This window comes from Eleutherodactylus coqui, chromosome 2 (assembly GCF_035609145.1).
Source record: "Eleutherodactylus coqui strain aEleCoq1 chromosome 2, aEleCoq1.hap1, whole genome shotgun sequence".
Taxonomy (NCBI): Eukaryota; Metazoa; Chordata; class Amphibia; order Anura; family Eleutherodactylidae; genus Eleutherodactylus; species Eleutherodactylus coqui.
Genome location: NC_089838.1, coordinates 43,468,184 through 43,490,395, shown reverse-complemented (window position 1 = coordinate 43,490,395; position 22,212 = coordinate 43,468,184). Strand labels below are relative to the sequence as shown.

General features: G+C 44.6%; 1 protein-coding gene across 1 annotated transcript; it reads right to left on the bottom strand.

The window, feature by feature from the left end:
* Positions 1–216: 216 nt before the first annotated feature.
* On the bottom strand, positions 217–21,933 carry SLU7 (SLU7 homolog, splicing factor). The gene is made up of 16 exons (XM_066590695.1): positions 21,853–21,933; positions 19,529–19,704; positions 19,264–19,417; positions 18,356–18,436; positions 17,743–17,907; positions 15,535–15,603; positions 12,211–12,258; positions 9,912–10,043; positions 9,717–9,814; positions 5,951–6,018; positions 5,285–5,424; positions 3,891–4,052; positions 3,241–3,345; positions 2,687–2,755; positions 835–933; positions 217–559 (listed from the first exon to the last, which is right to left on the bottom strand). The coding sequence occupies exons 2-16, from the start codon at positions 19,690–19,692 to the stop codon at positions 380–382; spliced, it is 1,734 nt and encodes a 577-aa protein (XP_066446792.1). The 5' UTR covers positions 19,693–19,704; positions 21,853–21,933; the 3' UTR covers positions 217–379.
* Between the last annotated feature and the right edge of the window lie 279 nt (positions 21,934–22,212).

Below are 22,212 nucleotides of genomic sequence, written 5' to 3'. Positions count from 1 at the left end.
AAGGTGGACAAACGTTCTTCCCTGCAGCCAGAGCTATAGGAGTGGGTATATGTGCCTGTTCACTCAAACAACTTCCTTTTGCAGCACACAAGCAGGGGGGCAGCAGCCTATCAAATTGAAATTGGTTGCTGTTGACATCTACAAAGGTCGGCTAAATTTCTCCAGATAGGTGCAGAAAAGTAGGTTTACATTGGCAATAAATCAAAAATACAATAATTAACTTCAAATCTTTAATGAGATCGATCCGCTCACCATTATACACAGTATAATGTAGATGACGCAGCAACATAGGACATAATTCTGTACAACAGGTAACAAGTTGGGTGTTTGGGGGAGGGGAGGGACGTTGTGGTGTGGAGGTATGATGGACATAGGCGAATCATTGTCCAAGGAACGAGGCCATTGGGTCATCAGGCCTTTGTCTTTTCATTCTATATGCCTCCATCTCTTCCTCTGTAGGCTCCCTTGTCTCATATACACTGTTGTACGATCTCTTCCTTTCGTCCATTTGAAGCATTTCTTCGACGTGTTTAAGACGAGCCTCTTCAGCGTTCAACGCCTGCAGCAAGACAGTAAATCACAACGAATAGTAAGTCACAGCAGCTGTATCACAGAGGAAACTATATATACAGTATGGGGTGGTTACTAGAGTCAGTAAAGTATAGACTAGTCACTGAAACCTTCACAACGTCTGACAATACAGAAGATTTACACAAAAGGTGTTTTGCATTGCAGCAGTGATACATTTGTCCGCAGCTGGCACAATACATTGCGATCTAATCTGCTGACAAGGATATAGCACTGGGCAGAGCATAGATGAGAAGTCTACTCTACCTTCTTAAGAGTTTCCTGCTTTTTCTTTTCTTCACCCTCGCTGTCAGAACCACTTTTACGGTGCTTTTTCTTCTTTTTCTTCATTTTTTCCTGATGAATCTATCAACAGGAAAGATTTCTTTAATCACAAGTTTACTTGATAAAGGCGATAACAGAATGTGCACGAAAACAGCCAGATTTGAGCTATTCTACTTTTACTACATGTTGCCAACCAATTTATGTGCACTGGGTTACATGGATCGCACAGTCACATTCCCCTATGGGTGAATGCATGAATCTGCCTGCTACAAAACTAAAACAAAAATCACTCTTCAATGTTTTTCTGAAGCCCAAGACAGAACCCATGAGGAGGACACCCATCCCAGGACAAGAAACCCTTAGGCGATAAAAAGTCACAGCACCTCCGATGTCAGATGGCAACGAAAAGACCCAGAGGAGTGAACAGAAAAAGGTAACAGACCAAATGCTAAAATCTTTTATGAGCAGCAAACAGCAATATCGTTAATAAAAATTAAAAAGAAAGGTAGAAAAAAAAATTTTGGGTGTCTGAGCGCCGGAAAAAAAAAAATAAAAAAAAAATTTTACTGGTAAGGCTGGGTTCCCACGGGACGGATTTGCCGCGGAATTTCTGTGCGGCAAATCCACCCGCGGCTCCTAATCCCAGGATCAGCCAGCCAAGTGGACGAGATTTTGCAAAAATCTCATGTACACGGGGCCGCAAAGCATTGAGGACACCATTAACCCTGACCAAATCCCCAACTACATTTCTGAAATGCAGCCCTAAAATTGCAAGGAACCTCCAGCATGCTTCACGGTTGCCTGCAGACACTCCTTATTTCCCTCTCCAGCCAGTCGCCTGCTATAGCCAAATATTTCATGCTTTGACTCATCAGTCTAGAGCACCTGCTGCCATTGCTCTCCGCACCACACGCCAGTTTCTACGGTTTTTTGTATAGGAGAGTTGCTTGGCCCCGTTTCGAACGTCAAAAGGTGCGGCTTTTGGGCCTCAATACTTCCATTAAGAACACTTCTGTCCAGACTTCTGTGAACAGCAGATGGGTGTACCGCGTCCCACTGGTTTCGGCCAGTTCCAAGCTGATGGCATTGCTGAACATCTTTCAATTTTAAAAGGAAGCATGCATGATGTGTCTTTCATCTGCTGCACCCAGTTTCCTTAGTTGACCACTGTCTCTACGGTCCTCAACGTTGTCCATTTCTTTGTGCTTCTTCAAAAGAGCTTGAAAAGCACAGCTTGAAACCCCAATGTGCTTTAAAATATATTTGCCTGGAACAGACCTTTCTAATGCAATATGAACTTGTGTCTTGTTGCTGGGCTCAGTCTTGCCATGGTGTATGACCTGTGACATTAAACTGTCTTCCACAATCTTACCTTTGTAGCAGTTTCTCACTCTGTTTTAAGCGCCCACACAGCTGTTTATTTCATTTAATGGCTGTATTTCAACCTATATATGCAAATGTTTGGTATAACTGGTTAATCATGTACCTGACTATAATCTTACAAAATTCCTAACTTTGTGCAAGTGCCACTAAAAAAAATTGATGCTGTTGTGAAGTCAAAGCGTGGTCACACCAAATATTGATTTGATTTAGATTTCTCTTCTGTTTACTCGTTAACTGACAAAAAGAAACTATGGACACTTCTATTTCTAAAAAGCATCCTTACTTTGCAGCATTTTTTCCTAACTGGCCTAAAACCTTTGTACATTCCTGTACATCCTCAGATTCCCTGTCCTGGGATGGGCGAGCCTCCTCGCCGTCATGGGAAGATACTTTAGTAACATTACAAAATTCTAAACTCAGTTTAATCACCTTTAATGACATCTCAACTAACCTCCACTAATGTCTTTGGCTTGGATATTTCTTCAACTGCTGCCAGTTCTTCTTCACAAAGATCAGTATTCTAGTGAAAAACAAGAACATAGTTAACATTTATAACCATAATTCATGCGGTCTGGGCGGGCTCACACGAGCGGATTTGAATAGCGTAAAATATGCTGGAAAAAAATAGCGGTAATTCAAATACATAGATTTTTGCGATTCCACTCACTGGTGTATATTCGTTGCATATAATACATGCGTAAAAAAAAAAAGAGCGCAGCATGTTGTATTCCGCAAATTATGTGCGATAGAACCCAATTGTTCTCTTACACATGTGCGGCATTTTTACGCAACGTTGCTAAGAGAGAATAGAAAGAAAGTAAAAGAAAAAGAAGACACCAGTTATCCAGTGCATGACAGCGTGTGTGAGGCGCAAGCAAAATCGCGACAATGAGCAACGATACGCCGTTCCACAACCCAGTAAAAAGCTGCGTTTTACCATACGTTTGTCTGAGCCCGGCCTTCGTAAAACAGAAAAGTATTATACTTAGAAAGCTAGAAACTCACGCTCATGTCTTTTCCAGCTTCCCCGGTGCAATAAGACATCTTGACAAAGGAATGGCAACACTTGTAGCCCCATCGTCCATCTTTCCAATATGAACCCCAAATACACTAGACAAAAGAGGAAAAAAAATTAAGCATTTCTGAAAACATTCTAGATTGAAATAAAGATAAACTCGTACGAAGGTCTCTTCAGGGTACTATATTTTCTACTTGAAACCACATTAGATGTCAACAGCACAGGTACGCAATAGGCAAACAAGTGCACTAAACTGGCGAAGTGTCCGCCACGTCCATCCATATCTCTTTATGCACTTCCTAACAGGCGTTGTCCTTTACTGCCAGTCTAAGTAAAGGTAAGAAAAAGGGATGCAGATAGTGGGGTGTGCAGATGCCATGTGTAAACCAGCTCTACAACCACCATTCATATAGTGTTAGCATTTATGTCTCTGCATTAACATGGTCAATAGCTGTGGCTACAAAGCATACATTATAGTAGTAGACAAGCTTAGAGTCGCTGCTTGCATCTAACATGCCTGTTAAGTATAAATGACATGGGGCAGCCAACCTTGCAATAATCTACAAATGAATAGTTGACTGCGCCCACATCTTTATGTATAATGGTTTGCAGATATTTTGGTTGTTCGCTCACTTACTGTGTGGTTATTTAGGAGAACATCTTCTTCATACTTGGAGCGGGCAACGGCTTTCTCCTGTCCCTTAATGACGGTGCCATGTCTGGAGTACTCCACATAGTCCTCTGTTTGAGCCAGAAGCAGCTCCACAGGTGGGACATCCAAATGCGCCTGTCCTCCATACTGTAAAACACAGCAAAACCAGCAACCTGTAAGTTACGCAAAGTCAGTTTTTCCTTACAAATATGAACTAATCTGAATTTTTACAATAAAAGGGAGGTTTTACATTTCACACGGTAGCCTGGGCACCTGCAGTACACATAGTAACACTTCTGCGCACGGTCACAGGGCAGATTAGCTGAGAGTATGGCTACATTTGCCTCCACAGACTCGTCTATGTATCAGCTCTAAGTGCACACTGTTTATTGAGCTTGTCCGAAGGCTGCATACATACCCACGGCAATGTAATCAGTCACAGTCAGGGAGCCTGGAGAGCTGCAGCCGAATTTGGAAATTTTTAATAATGTCCTGTCGGAGATCCTTTTAGACGGCTCATTGTGAGCCACATTGCAAGTTAACTAGTCTTCACAAAAGCGGATTCAGACTGAATGGGGGTTGAATGACTGTTCTGCTTCATCGCCGATGGCAGCATATTCCCAGTTTGCTCAGAGCAGATGTGCTATGGACAATGAGGATTTTTGATGCCACATGAAAGATGCGATCGCATGCTCTTGTGAACAGCAGCACCTTAACAAGGGCATATGATCAGGTGGACGAATGTTCCTTTACGATCTTCGACCCGCGTAAAAGGCTGTTAATGTAACCCGATTGTTAAAACAAAACCTTCCCTTTATAGGCTCCTGCACACTGGTGAGTCTGACATCAGGCCGTGATTCAAAGCCCGATATCGCCCTCGCAGTCCTGAAAACCCCTAGATGCGAGGCATTTTCACAAAAACAGCCTTGCATCACTGCGGGGGTTCCCTTCATCTCCGCTAGGGCTATAGCAGCTACGGCAGGAGATTGCAATGTTCTTCCATGGTTTCTAATGGGGCCACCCCCGCTGCCGCCGGCCCCATTGAGAACATGTGCAAACCTCTGGATGCAAGGTGTTTTCGTTTGAAAACAGACTTGCATCGCTGCGGGGTTCCCTTTACTCCACTGCGGCTGTCGTAGCCTCAGCTGGAGATAGAAAGTTGCCACCAGCCCCATTAAAATCAATGGGCGCTAATTGCAAAGAGGTAGAACATGCTGAGATGTGTTTCCTGCGGTACCATGCAGGGAAACATTGAAGGTGTGAAGTAACCCATTTAAAAGAGCCCAAATAATGGTAAATCAAGCTACTAGGTACATAATACTAGATTACTCATGCTTACAGATTATATACAGTTTCGTTTTAACAATACAATGACTAACTTTTTCCAGAATACTCTTCTTCTGTTCTTCCTTGAAGTCTTCTTTCTTAACTTTGAATGATTTGCATAAAACTTCCAGTTTAGTTGGATCCGCCTGAAGATGTACATCTGAACCTTTTTCATAAGCTTCCCAGGCAAACACTGCAAAAATACATACATATATTAGATGCATGGCAATAAATAATTGGCTTTAGTTACTGGTGAAAGGTTTGTGTTCCATCAGGACACCACCTTTCAATATGCCCTATTGAGGCAGACGCCAGAGCAGAGAGCCACTAACTAGTAACGACTTTCACCAGCGAACTTAGGCTGTTCATGCAATAACTTTAGTGAATGACATAATTGAATGGATGTGATTGGTTAATTGAGCGCTGGATCATTGCATCAATAAGAGCATTAGCTACCAGAAGTACTGCTCTGTCAGCATGCTGGAGGACACGGAAGCCTACAGCAGTGCCGCAGCTCAACGCGAGGTACGCGAACGCTGGCTGCTAGGTATGAATTTTATTTATTTATTTTTTACATGTAGTGTAGCTAGGACGTACTTTTGGGAGAGGGCTTATATTTCAACCCCTCCCCAAAAGTCAGGGTAGGACTTATCGGGGAAACACGGTATATGATTAATTACCACATACATGCAGCCACCTGCAGAAAACATTAGACTTACACTGCGTCTGTGCCATTGAAATTGTATCTCCGGTATATCGGACGAAATTATCTCCAGCGTAGCAGACCCTGTAGACAAGAACCACCATAGTTAGGCAAGCATCAAAACACATATTTGTGAGTCTTCAATATGAACTTAGAGGATCTGTCGGCTCTCCTGCCTCAGTAAATAATTGCATTCCCCATAACAAGATTTTTGTACTCCCTGTAAAAGCTTGTTTCGTTCGTTGGGGGGGGGGGGGAGGGACACAGCTGAAGACCTTGGGTATAGCTAATGCCACTAGGAGGCGGTAACTAAACAGAAAAAGTGTTAGCTCCTCCTCCAAGCTATACCCTCCTGCAGGCACCATTCTAACCAGTTTGTATGCAAACAGTAGGAGCAGACAAGTAGGATACACAAATAACAGCCTTTATGACAACATGCCAACAAACCTATTAAACTAACTCGCTGTAGCACTAATCCGAAGTTCCAAAACGTTTATCAGTAGTTTGGTCTCCTTTCTGGTCCAAGTTCCTTGCCCCAAGAGATTCTTCAGCGTACCCCCCAGCTGGAATGGCTGCATCTATGGCGAGTATTTGCCATTACAGGGTCAGAAAGGAACGTCCCAGATGAATCCGTAGGAACTACAGCCACCAAAACACAGTGCTCTGAATATGCAGAGGTAGTCGGATCTTCTGATCGAGAGAGGTCACAGAATTGTCTCACTTCGATAGAATGGAGAGGCTGTGCCTCGAAGCAGGAGACCATCAGCCCCGGCACCCCTGCAGTGGCAAAAAGCCACAGGATTTGGAGTTTCCAGAGATTTAAGTTTTTCTGAAAAATCTATAGTTTTAGCATCGACAATAGTACGCAGACTTGAGTCATGTCAAATAACAGACCCAGAAAATCCAGCTGTTGCAACGGTGTGGGAAAAGCCTCCACCACCGCTGACCTGATAGCCTTGAAAGCAGTCAGGCCACACGGTGGGCCATCAGGAGTCACAAAAAGAGAGTCAGTGTCTGAAAAGCCAATGTCAGATACATCCTTAGTGCTCGAATGAGATCCAATTTGTGGAGAGTAAACGTTCTCTTAGATGCGAAGCAGAGGGACAAAGAGAAGGCAAGGCGATATCTTCATTAATGTGGAAGGCCGACACCACCTTAGGCAGGAAGGAGGGTACAAGATGCAGAAAAACCTTGTCCTGATGGAACACTGATCGGAGCTTTGGCAGATAAGGCTGCTAGTTCAGAAACCCAGCATATGAAGGTGATCGCAACTGGAAAGACCACCAGGAAAGACAGGCTGGGATGTCGCACAAGAGCTCGAAGGGGTGAGATTGAAGTGCATCCAGTACCAGATTGAAGACCAGGGTTGATTTAAAAGTCAGGGGGAGCTGGAAAAGTATGGACAGTGCCAACAATTGAGCCTTGAGGAAACTAAGTCTCAAACCCATGCCCAGACCCCTCCTGGAAGAAGGACAGGAGTTGGGATAGCAAAAAATATATAGGATGGAAGCTGCGTTGTTTGCACCAGAGGAAGAAAGCTTCCCAGGCACGATGGTAGAACAGAGAGGAAGGTTTTCTAGCCTTAATGATGATTTCAATAACAGGTTCTGCAAAACCACAGGATCTCAAGACCACAGCTTTAACTGCCACGCCATTAAACAAAGTGTGGGCAAATTCAGGTGGAAGACGGGTCCCTGTAAGAGCAGATCTTCCCAAAGAGGAAGGCACCACAGAGTGTCAAAAAGCAGGTCTACAAGATCATGTTTAATGTTCGGCGAGGCCAGTTCAGAGTGATAAGGACTGAAAGGCCTTCCAGTTTGATCTTCTTGAGAAGATGTGGGATGAGTGGGAAGATGTACGAGAACTGGATATTGGTCCAGGGAATTATGACAGCATCCACTGCTCGAGCCAGGGGGTCCTAGGACCGTGCCTCCTTCCTTTTTGAGGGTTGGGCAGATAACATTCTGTTCGCCCTCTTTGGTGGAGTAACAGGGAGAGTCTAATGTCAGCCCCGTATTCCCAGCTGCATAGAAGATACAGTTGACAACAGGCAGTGAGGTCAGCCTATTGACACAAAGCTAAAACTGATTAAGCTAGTGTCTGCAGGAGGGGTATAGCTGATAGGAAGAGCTAAAATTTTTTTCTTAGTGTCCACCTCCTAGTGGCAATAGTTATATCCACGGTCTTCAGCTGTATCCCCTGATGATATGGATACGAAAAATGAATTGCAGTCGCATACAAACCTCATGGCATGTGAGTGCGATGCAATTTTTCACACCCCATAGTAATGGGCGATTTTCATCCATATCGTATTGGATAGAACTTGCCCAAGTTTCTTGCCCATGTAAATACAACCAGGGGTGTGAGAAAGGCCTGAAGGCTATTACGTCCAGAAGCACACGTGAGATTAGATCAAATCTATACTGTTTAGGGAATGTATGACCATGTAGGTGCTCTGCAAATGTGCTCAATAGAAGCCTCTAAACCTTCAGCCTAGGATACTGGCATGGCTCTGGTAGAATAGACCGATTTGAAAAAGAAACGACTAAATCCTTCAATTTCATAAGTCTCTTGAATGGTAGATTTCAACTAACTAATAGAAAATTCAGATTTCTTTGGATGCCAGATATAAGGGGTCTGGAACATCCACTTCACTGCAAAGATCTAATTTATTCCAAACCTTGTGATTAATGGAAGATATTAAGCCTTTGCAACTCTGTTTTTTTAAGAGAAATGACAACACATGATATTCCATGTTTAAGATGTTCCTCTCAGGTTCCAGGTCTGGAACTCCCAGGTTAATTTTGTTATATAATTTGTTATATAAAAGTAATCTTCACTTGCAAAATAAAAAAATAAAAAAAAATAAAAAAAAAAGTGTTCCTCTAGAGCCAGAATTTTAAAAAAAAAAAAGAATTAGGGATCAATTTCTTTTGATTCAAAACAATAGAATCAAGATCACTTTAAAAACTGGGGTAGGGCATGAGCCACAACCCATGTCTGAAACAGAGCATCCAATGCTGACAGCTTGTCCCTTGGATCCAGGGAGAAGGCACTGACGTTCCCCTTCTTTAGAGGTAAACAAGTCTACACGATGAGAGCCCCGTGTAGTTGTGAAACCATTTTCTCCAGATCTATGTTTTGACAGATTAGGAATTCCACCGTTTAATTCTGTGATCCTCTTATATAGACTGCTGAGATGCAGAGAACCAAGACCTCTGCCCAATAGGAGACTAGTGACTGAAAATTATGGTGTCCTGTCCCTCCTTGATGGGAAGCAATCACACTTTGTCATACTGTCTGAGACACTCCTCAAGCGAGTATTTTCCCGAGAGGGGATCAGCAGCCTTTAATGACTTCCAAACGCCCTTTAGTTCTCTGCAGGTGGAAGAGTCACCGAATTTTCAGAGGCCAAACCCTTTGGAAGCAGGGAATACTGATAATGCACTTGAGCCACCGCCAATCCCAAAAGGCTTGCATCTCTGATAATCAGGGTGGAAAAGCTGAGTTTCCAATGATTAATTTTATAAAATCGCCCAATTCAGAGAAGCATTTACTGCTGCAGATGGAGATAGTTGTTTTAAGGAGTTCTGGCCTCAATTTTATGATGATAGAATTAGACATTGAAGGGAAAGAGAAAGAACTGTCGAATACAAGATATCAAACCCAGAACAAGCATGCCTCTCTCAGAGGATCCCTTTCTTAAGCGCTCATGGAGGTCCTGGAAAAAACAAAAGCCAACAAAAACTTGTAAATAACACCCAAAGAAAATTGAAACTTACTCATCGGCATTTTTGCCTGCATCAGCATATGGGTTTTCCCTCATGGCTCTTGTTTTTGGATCGTAGTATGCAGAATTTGGATTTAAGTTCCTTAAGTACTAGGAAGACAAATAAAATGCAAGAGACACATATGAAACAGATTCCCCAAATAACGCACCTCTCCCCCATCCATACACTGCTCACACTGACACTTACTTTGGCCGTGTCTTCTCGAATGCGAAGATTTCTGACTGTAATGCGTCTCTTGGAATCAAAGTTCTGTCCCGGCATATCAATGTCATCTGCATATTTGTCTTCATCCTCATCTTCACTGTTGCGATCTCTCTCCTGAAAAGCAGATATGAAACATAAAATATGCCCTCCTGTGCGTTTCCATTCTAACACAATCATTAGGTGTGCAAATTAGCTCCCCCAATATAACATCCCTTGCAGTTCCAAGCTGTTCCGCAGTGACGCCTGTAGCTATGAGGTGTTTTGACAGGCCCAGCATGTCCATGCATAACATTCAAATGTCCTCTAGGCACGGCTTTCCCCTGCAGGAACAGCTGATCACCAGGGTGGTGGGGGTAGAAACTGGACCAACAGCAATCAGCTGGTTTTCATTTACCAAAAGGGATCTGTCTTCACGATACAAAGCCTATTAGTGTAGCCGGGGCAGAGAACAATATGCAGCACACGTATGCATGCAAGAATAATTCCATCAGTCACAATAGATTTTCACTGCTCTAAGAAAGTGGGGGTTGTCTTCATAGATGAAAAGTTCATCATTTACAGCAGAAGTATCCTGGTTATATTAACATGGGTTTTCAGGTAATTGTGATAATTGTACAGATATCTGCTTCTACACTCCTTCTCCACAGTGATAGGAGCCTATGTGATTCACTTATCCTCCGCCAAAGTATATATAACACACACAATCATTCGAATTGTAACAACATCATTCAGTGTTACCCCAGCAAACGATCAAACGATAATTCGTTCGTTCATCATTCATTCCATGCAAGCATGAAAATCATTGTTTGCTTCTTTGCTAACAGTTCGATTTAAATCTTGATTAAGTCGTTCATATTCCCTGTATAAGTGAATTAGAACTGAATGATTTGTGAGCAAACTATTTGCCTGTACGCACAACAAAAGGAGCGACTTTTGTCATTTTTCGCTAATGCGAACGATAAATCATCCCGTGTAAAAGAACCCTTAGGCCTCGGTCAGACGGGCGTTTTTTCGCACGATTTGCGGATCGCATGACGGATGCGCATCCGCAAATCACGTGACCGGGGCAGACGATTCATTGAAAAATCTGCACCTAGCAGCGTTTTCGGCAAAAGGGCCGAGCGCTGCCCGCTATCCTCTGCCACAGCTGTAACAGCTGTGGCAGAGGAGAACGATGTTCGCCCATTGAATTCAATGGAGCCAGCAATACAGCCGGCTCCATTGAAAGCAATGGGCTTCCGGCAAGTGCTGTATGAATTTTCGGGGAAGGGCTTAAAATATAAGCCCTTCCCTGAAAAGCAGCCTGAAAATGTGTAAAAAAAAAAAAAAAAAGTATACTCACCTTTTTGCTGCAGCCGGAGCTTAGCCGTGTCCGGCCGGCAGTTCTCCTGAACTGCTCTCTGTAGTATTCAGCAGACGGGGATTTAAAATCCCTGCCTGCTGAATGAGCTGCCTCTGATTGGTCACAGCCCTCAGCCAATCAGAGGCAGCTCTCACTCACCCATTCATGTCTAGTGTGGCAGTATGGGGATTGGCTTTTGAATGAGTCATTTTGTTTAGCTGGGCAATCACCCCTCCCCTCCAGTTCTTTGTAAGATTGAAGGACTGAACAACTGCTGTTTAAAACCAAGGACAAGTGAAGCAAACTAGCGACTATTTTTATGCAGGCTAAAACTCAGCGACCGCCGACAAGTGAACTAATAGTGTACGATGGCTTTGCGTTTACACATAACGATTATCGCTCACTTTCACCCACTTGAACGAATTTTGAGTGACGATTGTTGCGTGTGAATAGGCCATAACACAGAGAGGCAGTATGCTGTCAGATTGATATAATCAGTAGCAGGACAATTAGCTAGGTGAAGGATTTACACAAACTCTACAACAGCATAGTGGTAGTAAACGTTCAGAAAATACTATTCAAAAAAGTTGCTTAGTTAATTGCCCAATAATAAATAAATGAAATGAAAAAAAAAAAAAAAAAAAAAAATCTGTGTAAAGATGTCCGTATCTGCTGCATAACCTCTTTACCACATGCATGGACAATCTTGGATCTGTCCTCTTAATGAACACTACATGAGGTCTGTGGTGTTAATGGACACCTTGTGGCTTTATTGTTACCATGACTGGTTCTAATTGCCATGTGAAATGTCTGCTTCAAGTAATGCCAGTAGGTTTCTCAGCAGCAGGTTTTAAGCAAACAAAAACTGAATGTTGAACACATGAACCAAGCAAGTAAAGCCGTCTGCAAACAGACTTCCCGCAGAACAGAACAACTTACAGTTTGAGCATTCTGATCCTCTTCTCCCCACTGGTGTCTTGGGGAGCTCTGAAGTTAAGAAAGACAGGAAAAGTCATGTTTACCCATTAGTGACAGCCTTTTTCTTCTACATAGGGGATTGCTCACAGTATAATGCAGTACCATAAAATTGCATTATACTGCCTCCTGACAGGCAGTCTATCAAGACATGCCACAGGAAGTCAGTCAGTCATGGCAGCCTTGCATGCCTTCAGAATGTTCCAGGCTGCTATCGGAAACAAACGGCACCTCACGATCTCATCACAAGGGGACAGTTTGTGAACAAACACTAAGTCGCGGCATTTAAATACCGCTCTTAGAATCGAAGGCAGCATTTAAAGGGTGAGCGCTGATCACAGCTGTTGTAGGCCGGCGTCAGCTGTCAAAGACAGCAGCTGTGTACAGCTCACAACCCCGCTCTATTCAAACCCCGCATGCTCAGGACCTAACTGTACACCCTGAGGCATGAAGGGGTTAATAGGGAAACCATCGATATTAGTGTATCTTGATGCCACTGGAAGCTAGGGGTTTGACAGGAGGAATGCCCTTCACACACCCCTAGCTCCCAATAGGGTCAAGGGACGAAGGTCCTAGCAGCACAGTGCATGGATTTTCTGGCAGCGGTGTTGGCTTAGGCTGAGGGTTATTGTTCTTAGGCTTACTTAATTAGGTGTAAATGTAAGGCTAAGAAGAATAGTAACCCTCAGCCTAAGCCAGCACCGCTGCCAGAAATCAATGCAGACGCTGCATCGTCAGTGCTCTGTCCCGCACGCTATAAAAGCCATGCCTCCTAGCCAGCCGACGCCTCACCCCTCCGTCCCGGCCCCCACTGCACGGATCCATCCCGGGCGGCTATCAGCTGTGTTCCGCCGGTGGCAGCAGTGGTCCCTCACAGCCGCTCCCGGAAAAGCAGAGTTACTTTGCTTGTCCCTCCCTGCTCCCAACGTACCGCTGCGCTTGTACAGTGCGGGGACGCATATTAGCACGTGTAGCTTGGTGCTGTAGTGCTGCTGGTGATGGACGTCCTCTGTCACTTTCTGGAAGGCCGTCGCTGTGTCCTCCCTGCAGCCAAGCGGTATGTTCAAGACACTACTGGGGGATGGGGAGAGCGGCTTCAGCGGCTCCACATGCAAAGATGCTTCACAGCACTCAGCGCTCCCTCATGGCGACCCCACTGTGCGCTTCCACACACAGCGGGGTGCCGCCTTCTGCCACGCCGGAGGGGAAGGGGCTTGCAGCGCGGGCTGGGAGGCTATGGAGGTGCAGGCCGGGCTGGATTGCAGATAAAACAGCCTTCTTACTGGGCTGCCAGGACCTGTAGACAACCCAGCTCTCCAGCCAATCAGCATCAGTGGGCGTCACCCCCGTCCAACTTGACTCCACCACGACTTCCTGGTGGCGTCAAGATACACTAATATCGAAACCATCAAAGCTCCCTTGGGAAGGTACAAATAAAATACATATAACATATATACAGTTGACTTAACATACGGGTATTTATCTGCAGTAAGAATATTTTCCATTATGTAGGATTTTCTATGACTCATCTGTGTAATACTTGTGATAATCAGACATTTTGCACAAACAGCAGCATTTGAGTATTGTGTGTATGAAATAAAATTTGTCATGTATTTGTACATGTAGAAAGAGTGCAATATTGTAACAGATTTCCAAATATTCCAGTGAAAGTCATACATATTGTAATGAATAAATATCATTCACCTAAAAGAAGTTGTTATGCTGCAAAAACCCGGCAGGCAGTTCCATCTCAGGCAGATATGCAAATAATTAGTATTGTGGCATAATTAGATGAATGGTTCTACCACCGGAGGACCTAAAAGTGGTTCCCCCCTTGGCCTATAAGAGGCTCTCGGAGGCTCCTTGTATATAGTGACGTCTTCTTCCGCTTGTGTAGAGCTTGTTGGCCACTAGACGCCTCTACGACACAGAGAAGAGATTTCACCCCGTTACCAGAGTCCAAGAGGGGCGCATTATTGGGATGTGAGAAGCTGGATGGTCGTATCGATGAATTGTCCTCCACCGGGCCGTTCTGTCCAGACTGTTAAGAGGCGTTTGGACAAGTGGATGTGTGAGGGCACAAGGCAACCGGGCTCAGGACGCCTCCTACAGAGCATCAGTAGAGAGGAGCGTCTGACCAGACTGTTAGGGGCACACAAGGCAACCGGGCTCAGGCCCTCCGACAGACCACTAGTAGAGGGAATCATGTGACAAGCACGAGGAGCTCCAACTGTTTCATTGTCCACCATTCAGAGACAGGTGGCTTCTTTGTTACAAGCCGCTGTGTCTGTCTGAAACATATCCAGACGTTTGGCCGAAGGACATGTGTTCTCACAGTGCCCATTACGTCTACAGCACTGCCGCCCACTGTTGCTTCCATTTGCAGTGATGTCGTGAACAATGAAACTGGATAAACTACCGAGTGGAACCAGGTGGTCTTCACCAACGAATCCAGGTTTAGTTTGGGTACGGATAATGGTTGTGTTTTTGTCTGGAGAGCGCGGGGTGAGCGCCTTAATCCTGCCTTTACTGTGGAGCAGCACACTACCCCCCGCTGGTGTGATCCTCTGGAGGCCATCGCATAGGACAGTCCCCCCTAGTAGTGGTACGAGGGACAATGACAGCTCAGCGATATGTTCAGGACATCCTGCAGCCACATGGGTTCCTCTCAACATTACAATACTTCCATGGCTGCCAGGTCGCTAGATTTAATCGCCAATAGAACATGTATGGGACCATCTTCAACAGCCTAAAAGTTTTCATAATCTAGGTGCTTGGTCACAGCGAATGTGACCCAATGTGCAGCAGGATGCCATACAGAACCTATATGCCTCCATGCCAGCCTTTATCACCTCTTGTATCCAAGCTAGAGGCGGTACAACTGGGTACTAGAGCCTCGCTTCAAGGGCTCAGTTTTACATAAATTATCCTTTTGCTCTATTATAATCACTTACTTATACAATTTTTCAAATGACAAAGTTTCAATCAATTCCAGCAACTCCTTCTAGGTACCTGATTTTTTTTGACAATGAGTGCAGAAGGGTTCATTGAACTAACTTCAAATTTAGGCTACCTCTTTCAGGCAGTACAGCAATATTCCTCTGTATGCATGGCATCATGAGGTCTGATACTAGTATGTGTATGCTCACATCAGTTTGGTGACATGACAACACAACGTGTAACTAAAGAGACTATATTACACACCACTAACTTGGACATGTGAGATATAAAAAAATATCAGATCAAAACAGTCATGACATTATATTAGGCCAATTGTACTTTTCTTACCACTTGTTCTGAAAGCTTTCCTGATGCCAATTCCTCCTGAAGCTTTTGAGCCTTCAATGTACGTTTTGCCTTTTAAAAAGGTAGAAAAGGGGATAATTTTATTCCACTTTTAAAACCAGAGCTATGCTTAGATTAGCATCATAAGAAAGGTGAAGCAAAAACACTTTTATGCACACCCAATATATACATTAATAGAAAAAAAAACAGTGAAAAACACACAAAACCTGCATAAAATAAAGACAGTTCAAACTACAGCCAATACAAATACAACAAATAGAATTCATGTAAACCTCAAAAACAGGCTCAATGCCAATAAATACAACATTTCATCAAGAGCGCAGAGACTAAAACGATTATATATTTGGTATAAAAAATGCTAAATTCATAATGTGCAGGTTTAACCCGCAAAAGGAGGAGATAGAAAGTGCATCAGCAAATTCATCAATAATCCATCAAGAGTGGCCAGAAAAATGCTCCAATAGCCAATAATGTCAGATCCATTGTAGGTTACCTCACATTTGACTATGAAGTCCCAGAAAAAAAAAAATAATCGTGCTGGGAAGCCAGATTTAAAAAAAAAAAAAAAGGGTAGCGATAAGGGTGTACAAATATGACCCAAACCCTACGCACGAAGTTTAGGTTATTTTGGAGGTTTGAATTATTTTTCTACAGCCTTATCTCTCTGCCCTTTATTCATCTGGCTCTCTAGCAGCAATATTATTTTTTATGAGACCCCATAATATAATAGATGTTACATTATTGGCTTATTTTTGATGGATTATTGATAACTTATCTGCTGCACTTTATGTTAACTCCTTTTATTTGGAGTTTATAATGCACTTTATGAATTAGTATACCAATTAAATTGAGCCTGGAGAGGGTTAAATTAATTATGTGTGTTATATCTGGATTGACTGCAGTATAAACCGTCCTTTTATTATATGGATGCTTCACGTATTTTTTTGCCTGTGTTTAAAGGGGTTGTCCCGCGCCGCAACGTTTTTTTTTTTGTTTTTTTTTAACCCCCCCCCCCCCCCCCGTTCAGCGCGGGACAACCCCGATGCAGGGGTTAAAAAAACAAACCGGAGAGTGCTTACCTGAATCCCGGCGGTCCGGCGTCTTCATACTCACCTGCTGAAGATGGCCGCCGGGGTCTGCTCCCTCCGTGGACCGCAGCTCTTCTGTGCGGTCCATTGCCGATTCCAGCCTCCTGATTGGCTGGAATCGGCACGTGACGGGGCGGAGCTACACGGAGCCGGCATTCTGCACGAGCGGCCCCATTGAAGACAGCAGAAGACCCGGACTGCGCAAGCGCAGCTAATTTGGCCATTAGAGGCCGAAAATTAGTCGGCACCATGGAGACGAGGACGCTAGCAACGGAGCAGGTAAGTATAAAACTTTTGATAACTTCGGTATGGCTCATAATTCATGCACAATGTACATTACAAAGTGCATTATTATGGCCATACAGAAGTGTATAGACCCACTTGCTGCCGCGGGACAACCCCTTTAAGTGATTTTAACCGTTTTGTTTCTTTAGGTCTATTAACATTTATATATAAGGTGTACAAACAAACATTTTGTGTCACTTTTTCTTGTTCTGGTTACATTAACACTATTGTTGCACCCCACAACTGATTTTTGTGGTGCCCACCATTCCTTCTCTGTGTTATATCAGAATCATGACATAGGGAATAGAGCAGCTGCAGGACACATTTGATTATTGCTATTATAGTGATCTCAAACTGACAATAAGGGTGAATGCACACGAGCGGATTTGAATTTCGGACCGCGCAGGAAATACCACCCAGAACATTCAATGCAAAAAGGATTCTTCCTGCACACGAACAGAAACTAAATGCTGTTTCCGCTCGCGGATGAAAAATAGCAGCATGCTCCATTTTCCTGTGGATTCTGCATGGACAGCTTCCATTGAAGTCAATGGAAGCCATCCGACCTGTCCACAGTTGACATTGCGTATGGGCCGCGGATTCTGCAGGAAAAGCAGTTTAAAAAAAAAAATCTGTACTGCGCATGTCCGACAGCGAACCGTGCGGACCATCTGCAGTACAGAAAAGAAGAAGAAAATACAGGTATGCGCGGATGCTGGCTGGGTACAGGGTTAGATGCCGCTGCGGGCTCCCACATTCGGAATCCGACCCGCCCGGGTGCATACGGCCTAAATAATGTAAGACAACATAAACATACCAGGTCAACTTTGGCATGTTCCTCAACAATTTTCATGTGTTCTTCTGGATTGTAACCGTTCCATCGATCTCTTTTGCCATCATAGTCAAGCATAAGCTGGGGCTGCTCAAACTCATCTTGAGCAATGTTTGCTCCACTAAACTTTGCTCCGATTCTCCGAGGTCTCTGGAAAGAGAATTGATAATAAGCAACCAAGCATGTACATCCGATTATGGTGGAGGAAGCCAGGAAAGTCATCCGATTTCAGTCGTAAATATATATGAAGAACAAGACTGTAGTAGATGCCAGGAATAATGACAACACTTTGTTAAAACCGATTGAAACAGATGAGCGGGTTAACAGGGAGAGTCCTGCCTGCCAGATATTCCCTGGTCTTCGGAAAAAAGTTGACGTGAAAAATAAAACGTGAAAAAAAAAAAAATAGTCTCTGTAGGAGAGACAGTCTGCCTCCTACGACACCAAGCTCAAAACTGAGCTAGCATGATGAGTATAGCTAGTGGGAGGCGTTAACACTTATGCTTAGTGTCGCCTCCTAGTGGCAGAAGCTATACCCAAGGTCACAGCTGTGTCCCCCAATGATACGGACGAGAAATACCAAATAGCGCCGACTCACCTCAAAACAGTCCTTTTTCTTATGTGTCATAGCGCCACAGTTTTCACAAGCTCCTTGGCGATATTTTGTTACAATTGTTCCCTAAAAGTTAATAATACAGAGAGGCTATTTTACTGTTCTGTAAGTATTCTAAAAGGTTACATTATTGGTAATTGGTGCGGCGCAGAGTGTTAAGGCAGCAGAAATGTAGTCCTAAGCGCTTGCTCATGATCTGAAGGTTGTGGGTTCAATCCCCGTATGGCTCAGGTAGGGGCTCAAGGTTGAGCTCTACCCTTCTGAGGCGAGTACCCAGCTTGCTGGGGCGTGAAAGATGACTGTGGAAGACAATGACAAACCACCCCGCAAAAAACAGTCTGCCACGATGTGACGTCACTAAGAGTCAGGCATGACTCAGTGGTTGCACCAGGGAACCTTACCGTTACCTATTGGTACTAGCAGATCACTGCTTGTGTATAATATCCAGGATATTATGGCAAGCATGCAGTGAAACAAAAACTGGGACCTGTAGCAGCAGGATGCTAGGCAGGCATACTACATGCATTGCACAGTCTCATTTGAAGGGGTATTCCATCCCAAACAACTGAATATTCACAAGATATAGCTTACATGTCTGATAGATACATGACCCACATCTGTCACCAGAATGGGTGGCCATAACCAGTCACAGCGACTGCTGGCTGGAAATACAGAAACAATCAAACCGCTATTCTACACTGTTCCCCCAACTTCCACAGAAGTGAATGAAAGTTCTAGAAAGCAGTAGCATAGCAAGCTATACTGTTCCCACAAGCCGAGACGTTCCGCAATCATTTTTGCACATAGCAACTACCAATGTAATCACATTTGCAACAATTGACAAATTGTACAAAAGATAGAGTGAAACTTTATTCCACATGCTACGCAGTTACCTCTTTAACTCCTTTCTTATACCAGTCTCCCATTATTGTATATTCTCTCTGCTTCTCATCCTGTGGTCGCTGATGCTTTAAAGTTGGCCTTTTAGATGGATCCACGTACCATGGGACAGAAGAAATGTACTGAGGGATGTGAGGATTGATGTCTCTGCAGAGTGAACAGAACACAATATTAGTTCTGCTTTCTAATATGTAGACCGATAATGGCCACCACTTGTTACCCGTAGAGCGGACACTTCCCTGGATTAACACCACTTACTTTCCTTCTTCATCCACCTCAGCTGGAGCATTTCCCAGTTTTCTCTGTTCTTCCAACTCCTTCTTCTTCCTCCAGTCTTCCCGGGTCATCTTTTTGGGTTCATCCATGCCAGTTGGATCGACACCTCCCCCGCTATTAGCCATGATATCTGTACCATCCGACATTTTCAAGCCGAACTACGCAAAAAAGAAAAAAATACTCTTACTGGTAATCAGATTTTGCATCAACCTCCAGACCAGCATTAATTCTCTATCTGAAATTCAAATTTTTAAGTAGAGTTTTTTTTCTTTTGCATATTTTTGCTTTCGAGTATCGTTTCAGGTTCTTGAGACACGAGGAGAATTAGTAGAGAAGATGTAGAGAGGGGTTATTTGAAGGACTTTCATGTTGTTACTCGTTCCAGAGGAGGCAGGGATATCCTCCTGGTAGTACTGTTGTGGAGGTGGGGGGGGGGGGGGGGAACAAAAAAAATGGTATTTTTCAAGACGACATAACGCAAGGTTAAAGGGCTGTTGGAGTTGTACCATTTCCTGTACACTAAAATAGTCCTATTCTTGCCTTTGCCCGCTGTGCCCCCTGATGATGCTTCATTCCCTGCTTCGGTCTCTGCTGACAGCTGCAGTCCCGCCCGCTTCACTGGACATTACAGGGGCTGCAGCCAATCGCAGAGCTCATGATCGATCGCCCAGTTCTGTTATTAGCTGCAGCCCCTGTAATGTCCAGTAAAGCGGGCGGGACTGCAGCTGTCAGGAGCAGAGGGCAGAGCATCAGGACACAGCGGGAGTGGCGAGTATATGACAGTTTGCTATGTTAGTAAGCGGGGAAGGGGCTGTCTAGAAATGGCACAACTCGCACAAGCCATGAAGAGCAGCACTATCATTCCATGTGAATTTCCAGAATAAGTTGCCATTTGCTTACATAACACAGCTGGGTGTACGCATTTCCAATCGCCTTAGCCCATGCAGAGTATTGCTAATCGTCTGTTTAACCACGAACTCTTATGCAAAAGCAGCAGAAACTAGCTGCTAGGACATCTCCATAAACTACACACAGAAGAGGAGATTCTGCTCCTCAATACACTCAGAAGCTGCAGCAGATTGAAGGACATTATACAGCAGTACTGAGCAGTGGAGATGTGAATGCATCAAAAAGTAGAAGCACCCTGGACTGTATCCGAGGTGATAAAACCTATTCAACTATCAAGACAAGAGAAAGTTGTGCTGCTCAAAGGAGTTGTCCAGCTTGGAACTACCAATGCTACATCCTCAGGATAGGTCGGCAGGGGTCGCTGCACTTGACCCCTGGAAGCAGACACCTCCATACACTTTGCAGTGACCCAGGTTGGTATTGGGGGCACTGTTCCCACTGAATTCAACGACTGATCCCTATGCAAGTGTTAAGGGGTTTTCTCATTAGGACATTTATCACCTATTTCTCATGCGTATCACGTGGTGAACCGAAGCAATGAAAGTCTATGGACGTTCATACTTAACCTCACACCTGCGTATGAACTGTGAGTGGACACGGAGTGTAATACGCATGAGAAATACAGCGCAGTATGCTCTAATTCTCCGTGCATCAAACTAAGCCCTGTGTAGTAAACCCTGTCCAGACGCAGGCATTGTGCAGCGTTACAATACGCAGCACCGCTCTGCACAGAACCGGGAATTTAAAAAAAAAGTCACATTGCGCATTTCCATAACGTCAGAGTCCCGGGCATGCACAGTGCCAACCGCAGCCCGTATGCGATCCCTGCTGGCAGAGCGAATAGACTGCGATGCCACAATGTAATTGCAGGCATACACCCGTGTGAAGGAGCCCTACCACAGCTCACTGCTATGTACCGAGTCTCGGCATCCCTGACGATCAGCTGATTCCTGTTGCTATGGTCAGCGGAGCAAGCGCCAACCATAGTGCAATGGTTGTGGCTGGTATTGCAGGCACAGCTCCCACTGAACGGGGACAGGGTTAGAGGGTCAACTACATTATGGGGGTTAGAGGTCAGGGGTCCAGGGAGATGTTCCACGTGTGCCTGACTGCCTGCGCCGCATACTCATCCGTATGGGAGATGTACAGGAGTCAGTCTGCTGCTGCCTACAAGGACACGGCCAGCATGAGGCACAGCTGCCGCTCCCTCCCTCCGGCCCTGTACCGCAGTATCTGGGGCTCCAGCCTGATGCCGGCTGCCCTTCACATTAGAAGCTCCTACATCCGCAGGGCACGAGTGTCCGCAGGCCGGGAACCGCTTCTCTGCCGCCCGCCTACCAGTCTGATATATTCGGGGCCAAAACCCACGCCAGCCGGGCGCCCCGTCCACTACTCACCTGCAGCCGGGGTAATAAGCGGAGAAAACCGAATCGCGGCCGAACGAAGCTCAAAGCGGAAGTAAACAACTGACCCCGGAAGTGACGTCACAAGCCCAGTTCCGGTTGCAGCGGTGGGTGCGGCGTTATCTGTAAATCGTAGTGCGAATGCTGCGGATTACGACAGTTGCCCATAGCAACCACTCAATGTCTGTGCTGAGTTATGTCAAATGTGTAAAAAAAAAAGATTATAAACGTGAAAACTTTATTGATACTGTGTTGTTCTCATGGTTCTTGGTGCTTTCTGTTGACAGACTACACAGAGGTGACCAGTCCTAGTTTTAGTCATTGTCTAGGAAATGACCTTCCTTCCAAATGTCC